Source organism: Physeter macrocephalus, chromosome 16 (genome assembly GCF_002837175.3).
Source record: "Physeter macrocephalus isolate SW-GA chromosome 16, ASM283717v5, whole genome shotgun sequence".
In the NCBI taxonomy this organism is placed as follows: domain Eukaryota; kingdom Metazoa; phylum Chordata; class Mammalia; order Artiodactyla; family Physeteridae; genus Physeter; species Physeter macrocephalus.
In genome coordinates this window covers 20,323,965-20,334,271 of record NC_041229.1, presented here as the reverse complement: position 1 = coordinate 20,334,271, position 10,307 = coordinate 20,323,965, and the positions used below count along the sequence as shown (strand labels likewise).

The following is a 10,307-nucleotide window of genomic DNA, read 5'->3' as shown; positions in this document are numbered from 1 at the left end:
CCCAACTTGCAGTTGATGTTAGAGGTGAGAACTGTCTTAAGGACTGCCCCTAAACTTCCCACAAGACCACTACAGGGTGGTCAGCCATTGATGACCATGGCTTAATGCTATTAAATCTTCAGGGACTGCCAAATTGTGATGTTTTATTTCTATCACCTCTGTATTCGTTTTCCCCTCATCATATATCTAAATCATATAAAGATAGATATAGATATCTATAGCTACCTATAGATATCTGACATATATTATATAGGAGTAACAGGAAAAATACTTAATTATTTTCTTCATCAGTTTTCAAATCAATGAGGTAGTTCTTTGCATCTTCCATCCAAAGTGTCAATGACTTGGGTTTTTCATGTCTTTATGTCATGAATGTAAGCATCAATTCATTGAGTGATTATCATTATTGATACTCATAATCTGACCATCTTTAACCAGTCTGGGTGCTAGGAGTGCTCATTGCTCTGAGCACTGGGCCTGTTTCTAGGCCTTTTCAGTGGACAGAGCTAGGAAAAATTTTTTCATACGTATCATTCATTCATACTGATACTTCCAATTCAAAATTAGAACTACACGTATAATCCTTCTATTTCTGTAGAAGTTTGGAAACTAGTGGACCCTATCAGAGTTCCTGAAAGCTATCTGATTAAGATTTTTTTAAATTTCATTAAGTTTACACTTTGGGAGGTGGTTACAAAAAATAAAGGGAAAACTTTGCAGGAAAGTGTTCAAAAATATCCAAAACATTCGAAGGAGAAGGAAACTTAGGGATCATCTAGCGACCAAAAAACTCTCATTTATAAATGAGGAAGGGGGAGCCTAGCAAAGTTCAATGAACTTGCGCCAAGTTTCAGAACTACTTAGTGCCCAAGGCAGAACTAGGACCAGGCCACCTAACTCCTAATATTATTGTTTCTTTTTTTCTGACTCTTATCCCTAGGGTTACCACTCTCATATTGCAGAACTGAAAGATAGAGCAGAGCGGAACTGAAAGGAATATGGAGCTCAATTAGGATTTCATAGTGCCTTGGAGGAACCGAGAACTCAGAGCACAGACCTGCACGAAGGAAGCACTACTTACCCACCTTCGGTAGAAAATGGTCGTTTGGTTGTTCTTCCAAAGCACTATTAGGTTGCGCTGTGTCCTATCTCCTTCCCTTTTGCCAATAGCCAAGCAGCCTCATACTAGGTTGGCCAAGATAGGGCCATCTCAGCAGAGTAGAAGAGTTTTAGCCAGCCCACTCAGGAACAGAATTAATGACATGGTCTCATTAGTGCCACACATAAAAAGAATCCATCAAGCTGGCGACTTGGTGTAATGCCTCACTCCTCTTCAAATGAAGGATTTTAAAGGATTTACCGGTTTGCAAGGCAGAAATAGAGACACAGATGTAGAGAACAAACAAACGTATGGACACCAAGGGGGGAAAGTGGTGGGGGTGGGGGTGGGATGAACTGGGAGATTGGGACTGACATGTATACACTAATATGTATAAAATGGAGAACTAATAAGAACCTGCTGTATTCTTAAATAAAAATAAATAAAATAAAATAACAAAAACAAAAAAAGAAAAGGATTTTGTCAGTCTCTCCCCAGGCATTCTAATCTTGTCCAACTGTCAACTGCTTGTTATCTCTTTCAGTGCTTCTTAAACCTTTCCACTGAAGAACTGAGAGAAAAGAGTGCCAGCTGCACACAGAACAACACACACACACACACGCACGAACACAGGGGCACTCGTATGTGTAAATGCACAGCCCTGGGAAAGTGACCCAACACAATCTTTGGGAAATAAACATTCTCCAAAGTGCTATGTCTATCTTATTTGTTTAAATCTCACACCTACTCTGTTTTTCATATATAAATTAAAACTTTAAAAAATAAATAAAAACTTAAAAGGGAAAATTTATATTCCAGAAGATGCAGTATATTTAAGAAAGGCTTTAAGAAATCCCTCCCCCTCCTCAATCATGGCATGTCTCTTACATTCCCATTTGAAAAACCCCTACTTGAGAAACTTATATAATAAATTTTTATTGTTCTGAGGTAGATTTCATACTCTTAAAGGTAATTTAATATTTTTTTAATTTGCATTTTTCTGCTCACTCAACCAATATTTATGGAGTATCTACTATTTTTCTTGCTCTTATTTTAGTAAAATCACTAATTAAGGTGTTATATGAAGACACTCACATGATTTGTGCTTTCTTGACAATAATGATATAAAAGTAAAATGTAAGTGTACTCAAACTGTACAAAATGTTATTATATTTTCATCATGAAGGTAAACTAAATGTAAAAAAATTGTAAAATTATTTTTCATATAATGTCAAAGTTGTGGCTCTTCTAAAATATTCAAAAGCATCTATTAAAATTAAAGGGGAAAGCATAAATTAAAATTAACAAATGTCAACATTTTAAATTAAATAATTTAAATTTAATTTTTGAAAATTTAATTAAATGTTACTAAAAGGTTTATAAAAATAAAACGATTCTTCATTCAGAATTTACTGTCCTAGTTGCCAATGCAAAGAATTGGTACCATGTTTCATAAACATTTTAATTAAACTTCATATATACAGTTTAAGAGGGATATGAATTACTTAATGTTGCAAAATATTCTTCAGCCACCATGTGCAATAGTTGTGAAATCACCCTAAATTTGTGAACACAAAAGAAGTAAGACAAGTGTACACTCAACGGTATTGGAGACCAATAATTGGGATATGGGAAAATGTAGTCATTCTTATTGAAAGATAAGTTTGAAGAATTGATTAATTTGTCTTTCCTCTTATCCAAGCACTTCCATCACCCAATGCTCCCCAGACTTCCCAGCACTGTGGGACCCTGTCTTTGCAAACAGCACGACCCACAAACCTTCCCAGCATTCGGAGGCAGCCAGCAAGAGACGTGGGAAAACGTTTTCCTGGGGGTTAAACAGTGTTGGTTATAAAAGTGGATATTTAGGCCTATGGCCGTGCTATGTAAATGCTGAATGCCCAAGTGAGGGGAGGCCCGGGTGCTCTTTAATCTCTGTGGTGGGGTGGGGGAGTTCTGACATGCAAGGCCCTCTAAAGCCAGGGCAGGCCTTGCTCGCCCCAGTCTGAGAGCCCTCAGAAGCCTCCAGTACATAAACATAATGGAGTAGAAAGAGTAGGTGTGACGTGACCGCCCTCTATTCTGCTCCAGAGAGAATACAGAGTGAGAAGAGGACCTAGAAACAAAGAATTTACAAAGTGCTTTTGTTACTGAGTCCAAGCTCTCTCTGCTCGCTGCACAACAGGCCAATAAAGCGGAGATGAGGTGCTGAGGCAAGGAATACGACTTTATGCCGGCAGACTGAGAAGATGGCAGACTAATATCTCAAATTAACCACTTTATAAGGGTTTGGATGCCAGTTTCTTTTATAGCACAGAGAGGGGGAGGAGGTGGGGAAGTAAAGTAAAAAGGCCATAAGTTTTGCAAATATCCCCTGGAATGGCCAGCTTCGGGGCGGAGATGTGTTAATTGCCGCTGTCTTGCAGCCATCCACATGTGGACAGGGTCTGGATGTTTCCCTGAACAAAGGCACTTTGGTTTGACATTCAGGCAGAGGGGCAGGGTTCCCTGAGGCAGGCCAGTATGTATAGACAGTATCCTTTTAGTGAACAAAAGCAACAGGAAGCAAAGGTTAAAGTAAAAGAAACAGATCCAACATGTAGTCAGATTTGGCTCTTCCCTGTTACACTTTCTCATGCATTATCTACCTACCCAGTGAGGTTAGTATATAGAGCAGATATGATTATTACTATTCTACAAATAAGGAAACTGAGGCACAAACTAAATTGACGTGATCCTCCAATGGTAACCTAGCCACCACTTGGTGGAGCTGAGACCAGAACCCAGGGCTCCTGGCTCCCTGCCCACAGAACCTGCTGCTCCTGTCTGCTTCTTGACGCTCAGAGTTGCTTCTATATTTCTGTCAGGGTTTTGTTAGTTGAAAAGAATAAAACAACCATGGTGTTTTGCCCTCTTTAGTGTTTAAGGATTTGGCGGTTCAGGGATGGAGGAAAAGGGAAGTCATTTTAATCGATGTTTTCTGAACTTATTGAACTTCAACATCTTGGAACTAACATATACTGAAATGTTTCCCGTCAAATAGTGATTATGTGCACAACAATAAAATTACTGTATTTAGTCTTCTGGGGAGTGGTCAGCATCTTCTTTCATCCTTTTGATTTGAATTTCCTTGGGCTACTGGATGGGGATGTTTTCTGTCCTTACATGGCAATTTGAGAAGGGTAGCTAAGTAGCATAATTGATATTTACCATGTGGTATGCACTATTTAGGAGTTGGGGGCTGAACCTGACAGAAAATTAAACGTGATGTCTGCCTCAGAGGTCCTCATTTTACTCTGATGAATAGATTTGGCATGGAAACACAGGAAGGAGAAGAGAATCCTAACTTCAAGGGAAATGGGGTAGAGATACACCCAAAAAGACATCTGTCTGTGGGATTACCTAATATATTTAATTTGGATGCTGAGTTAAAGAAAGTTAATAGACTTTTAAGCTATAAAGCAAAGGCTACAAATGCTGCCCCTAAAGCTGATCTCCACACCTCCAATCTTCTTCCCCCAAAGTTTCCATACAAGTCATTGTACGGCATCTGCCCACGAACCAGGTTCTTGGTGACATTCTGTCTTCTTCACAAAAAATACATACTCCTCTCTCTTTCTCACTGTCAGTTCTGCATTCCAAAAAAAATCAGGGCACTAGAAATAAGCATCAACTTATCTTCACTCACAGGGATGGATGGATGCCTATTTAGGAAGACACTTATGACAAAATGTGGCTAACCAGTAGAGGGGGCCTGGGCTTCACATTTGGTGTGCTTTAAAGACACAAGAAACCAGAAAGAAGGGTGTCTGGGTGAGGTCACAAAGCAGAATAAATCAGGTGTAGAGCACGTTTACAACCACTCAAAAGGTTTTGTGAACATTCTCTCTATATCTATACATTCCTGCGTGGGCATCTGGAAAAGGAACATTATGCAGACTAGAGGAATGAATCACTCCTGATCCAACAGTGCATGACATTTCTTACTTGAGCTCTCTTGCATTCAAATTCTTATTACTCAATGATTCTTCATTTTTACACAGTTTTTCCATTATGACACACATGTGCAAATTCCTCAACTTGCCATGGCATAGTTGCTTTGGCAAAACGCTTAAATGAACTCTTTGGTGAACTCTTGCTTTGGCAAAATGCTTAAATGAACTCTTTGGTGAACTCTTACCCTCACATATCTAGAGATTGTTATCCTCAGCACAACAATTACTCTAGGTTGGTATACTAGTGATTAAAACAATCTTAATGACCAGGAGCCTAACCCAGTTGTAAGGGCTAGGCCCTAGAGTCAAACAGATGAAACTTCAAATTCTGGAATCTACCACATGCCAGCTTTGTGGACTCAAGCAAGTTATGTTAACTCACTAAGATTTGATTCATCTGTAAAAAGGAAATCATAATACATAAAATTTTCTTTTTTTTTTTTAATTGGGGTATAGTTGTTTTACAATGTTGTGTTAGTTTCTACTGTACAGCTAAGTTAAACAGAGTTCCCTGTGCATTACAGCATGTTCTCATTATTTATCTATTTTATACATATTAGTGTATATATGTTAGTCCCAGTCTCCCATTTCATCCCACCACCCCCTTTCCCCCCTTGGTGTCCATATGTTTGTTCTCTATATCTGTGTCTCTTTGAGCCAATCTCTCAGAAGAGTAGGTACTGAAAAGTCTTGACTGCAGAATATGAGATGGAGTAAAAGGAAGAAAGGCAGTTTAACAGAGAGTCAGGTGAAGGAGGGGAAGAATAACTGGATATGTATTTTATGAAAATTCAAATGATTAAAGAAATGGCCATCCAATATTTACTGATTGAGCCAGCAGTTAAAGGTAGACTAGGCACTGACATGCTAATATTACAGCACATTAACTTTTTAGTTTGTGGTTTGGCACAATGGTTATTGTAGTAAAAGGCATTTTTACATTAAGTTGTATGTAAATGTACATTGAAATGCTATACATACAGATGAGCAAACAGAACACTAATGGAAAACAAAAAAAATGTGAAGGACTAGGTCTTGGACTAGAAAACTTTTTCTACAGGATATGGGAAGCAAGCATCAGACATCCTGGTCTCAGCTCTCCCAGCTCCCACCTTCCTGTCCTCTCAGGACACTTAAATAAATTCTTTTTGTGGTTTAGCTTCAAAAAAAAAGAAAATCATAGTAGTAACCAAAAATAGGATTGTTGGGTGGATTCATGATAACTAATAATAAAAGCAAAACATGTGAGGGAGTTGATATTGTTCTTGGTTTTCCACTCAAGTGCACAGAGTTGGATTATCTTTGATTTGTAACACACCCTCATCACTGGTCTAAGCATGGTCCTCTTTTGTTTTTATTTATATAAACTATGTACTTATATATGAATTTGCTTATTATTATTAATAATTTAAATACATGTGAACCAACCACCCAATACAAGAATTAGAACATTAACAATCATTTACACCCACCTATGGGCTTCTCCCCAGTCTATTCCTCTACTTCCCCTTCCTTGAATCTTGCAGTTATTATTATAACCTGTTTTTGAAATTATAGCTTTATCACATATTTGTATTCCTAATAATTCTATTGTTCAATTTTCTTTGTTTTCAACATTATAAAAGAGCTTCAGGCTCTATAAAATCTGAGGGAATTTCCTTTTTAAAAAAATTTTATTGCTCAGGTTATTCATATTTTTGCTTCTAGCTATTTATTTTGCTATATATATAATATGCCACTGTGTGAAATTACCACAGTTTATTTATCTGTTTTCTATTGATAAGTATTTGGGTCGTTTCAGGTATTTATCTTGCTAAGAGTGCAATAAGTGCTGCTGGGAACATTCTTGTTTATGTCTCCTATTGTACATAGAGTTTTTCTTGGGTATATACCTAAAAGTAGAATTGCTGAGTTAATATGGAAATGTTCAACATCAGATAACAGCAAACTTTGCTAAGTGGTCGTACCCATTTACACTCCCAACAGTTTGTATAAAACACTCTGTTAATTCACATTCTCTCCAATATGTGGCATTGTCCACTTCTTAATTTTTTTGTTTGTTTTTGGTTTTTAATTAATTTATTTATTTGGGTTGGGTCTTCGTTTCTATGCGAGGGCTTTCTCCAGTTGCGGCGAGCGGGGGCCACTCTTCATCGCGGTGCGCGGACCTCTCACTGTCGCGGCCTCTCCCGTTGCGGAGCACAGGCTCCAGACGCGCAGGCTCAGTAGTTGTGGCTCACGGGCTTAGTTGCTCATTGGCGAGTGGGATCTTCCCAGACCAGGGCTCGAACCCATGTCCCCTGCATTGACAGGCAGATTCCCAACCACTGCGCCACCAGGGAAGCCCTCCACTTCTTAATTTTTGCCCATTGAATGGGTATAAGTTGGTATCTCGTTGTGGTTTTAATATGCCTTCCCCAATAAATAATGAAGTTGATCTTCTCATAATGATTTTATTGATCATCTGTGTTTTCTCCTCTGTGAAATTCCTGTTTGTATTTCTTGCCCATTGTCTATTAGATTGTTTGCTATTTCCTTATTAATTTGAGGAAACCTCTATATATTCTTGCTATTAATCCTTTGTTGGTTATTTGGGTTGCAAATATCCTCTTCCAGTTGGTACCTTCTCTCTTTTCTTTTCATAAGATATCTTTTGGTGTTCAGATCTTAATTTTAAGGTCATCAGATTTCCCTTTTATGGTTAAAGGGTTTTTTATGTGTCTTTAATAAATTCTTCCCTACCTCAAAGTCAGAAATGTATTTACCTATATTTTCTAATAAAGTTTACAAAATTTTACTTTTAACATTTAAGTCCTTAATTTATCTGGAGTTCATTTTTACAAATGACTTAAGGAAGGAATCAGTATCATTTTTTCCATTATAGATCACCAGTTTTTACAAATACATTTTTTGAATAGTCCCTCCATTCTCCATTGATCTGCCAGGTCACATCTGTCATATACCAAAATCCCATATATACATGGGTCTGCTTCTGAGTTTTCTACCTGCCCAAAAGTTTATTTTTCTATTTCTGAACAAATATCATACTATATATACTACAGCTTCAAAATAAACCCTGTTGGCTAATAAAGCAAATCTCCCCTCCCTACTCCTCTATACATATGTTTGATTTCTTGGTCCTTTATTCTTTCACATAGTTTTTTTTTTAAATTAATTAATTATTTATTTATTTTTGGCTGCATTGGGTCATCGTTGCTGTGCGCGGGCTTTCTTTAGTTGTGGCCAGCAGGGGCTACTCTTCGTTGTGCTGCACGGGCTTTTCATTGTGCTGGCTTCTCTTGCCGAGCACAGGCTCTAGGCGCTCAGGCTTCAGTAGTTGTGGCACGTGGGCTCAGTAGTTGTGGTGCAGATGTTTAGTTGCTCCGCGCCATGTGGGATCTTCCCGGACCAGGGCTTGAACCCGTGTCCCTGCAATGGCAGGCGGATTCTTAACCTCTACACCACCAGGGAAGTCCTCACATAAATATTAGAATAAACTATCACATTCCATTAAAATCCTACTGAAATTTTTGTTGGAATTGCATTAAGTCCATTAGCCAATATGAGGAGAATTGAAATATTTATAATATTAAAGTTTCTTTCCATTTAAGAAATAAGAAATATGTATCATAGTATTTCTCTTTATTTATTTAGGACTTCTTTAATGAATCTCAATAGTTTTAAATTTTCTCCAAGGAGGTCCTGCACATCTTTTTTAAAATTTTTATTCCTATATATCTGATTTTTTAAATATATCTTAAGTGATATCTTCTTTTAAATTACATTTTATGGTTATTTGTTACTGGTGTATAGAAATGAAATGACTTTGCTAAATTCTCCTATTATTTCTAATAATATAATACTTTGCCCCAGGTGTCTTTGATTTTCTATGAGGCTATCATGTCATCAGCAAATAATTGGCAATTCTATTTCTTCTTTTCCAATCCTTATGCCTCTACTTTCTTTTTCTTGCCTTCTTGCACTAGTTAAAACTGTCAATACAAGGTTGAATAGAAATGATGATACTGGGCACCCTTAATCGTTCCTGCTGTTAAATGGAATGCTACTATTGTTTCCCCATTAAGTATAATGTTTGCCATAACATAATTGTCCTTCATTAGGTTAAGCAAATTCTTGATTTGCTAAGAATTTTTATCATGAATTTATGCTCGATTTCTATGAAATATTTCTCAAAACCTTTTAAGATAATCATGTTATTTTTGTCCTTGAAGCTGTTAATGTTGTGAACTACATTTATGGATTTTCTATAAATCTATTTGCATTATTGGGAAAACCCTACATGGTATATTTTACTTTTATACTCTGTTGGACTTAGTTTGCAAATATTTTACTTAGGATTTCTACACTTAAAACCCTCAGGAAATTATCTGTAATTTTCTTTTCTCATATTATCCTTGTCTTGTTTGAAGAGCAAGATTATATGGCCAAGTTGGACATGCCCTGGCCTGGGTCAGACAGCAGAGGTGACAGACCTCTGCTTGCCCCAGTAATGATGGTGGTGTTTCACGACAAGGTGGAGATTGAGGACTTCCAACATGACAAGGACTCAGAGAAGTACTTCTACCCTTGCCCATGTGGGGATAACTTCTGCATCACCAAGGAAGATTTGGAGAATGGGGAAGATGTGGCAACATGCCCTAGCTGCTCTCTCATTATAAAAGTGATTTATGACAAAAATCAGTTTACATGTGGAGAGACAGTCCCAGCCCCTTCCACCAAAGAAGAACTAGTTGAATGTTGAAGAAGACTTTAGGACCCCAAAGCCTGAACTTTTGGGAATGAGCCAAGCTGGAAAACTCAAATGCAAAGTCACTGGCTTCTTCATGGGGACAGTCATTTTTTAGTTTGCTGATCCATAGAGTGTGGATTCTTTCCATTGGCTGCCAAGTTGAAGACGCAAGTCCACCACATGACATACCTGGATTTTATGCCTAGAACTTTGAATTGGATGTGCTCTTAATTTTCCATCCAAACTTAAAAGAAGATAATTTCAAATCAGTGCTTTCTTTCGTTCAGTTGTGTTATTTTTATATCTTACACCTAATTACTTCATTATCTGATAACAACTTCATCTACCTCAAAGTCATTAGGATTCTTTAATTTAAAAAGGGATTTTAGGGCTTCCCTGGTGGCGCAGTGGTTGAGAGTCTGCCTGACGATGCAGGGGACATGGGTTCATGCCCCGGTCCGGG

General features: G+C 37.6%; 1 protein-coding gene across 2 annotated transcripts; it reads left to right on the top strand.

The window, feature by feature from the left end:
- The first annotated feature begins 9,550 nt into the window (after positions 1 to 9,550).
- LOC102991382 (diphthamide biosynthesis protein 3-like) lies at positions 9,551 to 9,856 on the top strand. 2 transcript variants are annotated; one of them, XM_007128252.1, is made up of 2 exons: positions 9,608 to 9,716; positions 9,792 to 9,856. In XM_007128252.1, the coding sequence occupies exons 1-2, from the start codon at positions 9,608 to 9,610 to the stop codon at positions 9,854 to 9,856; spliced, it is 174 nt and encodes a 57-aa protein (XP_007128314.1). The 2 variants fall into 2 exon arrangements, with proteins under 2 accessions (XP_054934696.1, XP_007128314.1); XM_055078721.1 differs by having other exon boundaries at positions 9,551 to 9,856.
- Positions 9,857 to 10,307: the final 451 nt, after the last annotated feature.

Bases quoted from the DNA above. Each gene is read 5' to 3' on its own strand.
- LOC102991382 (XM_055078721.1), top strand. From the start codon at position 9,551: ATGCCCTGGCCTGGGTCAGACAGCAGAGGTGACAGACCTCTGCTTGCC.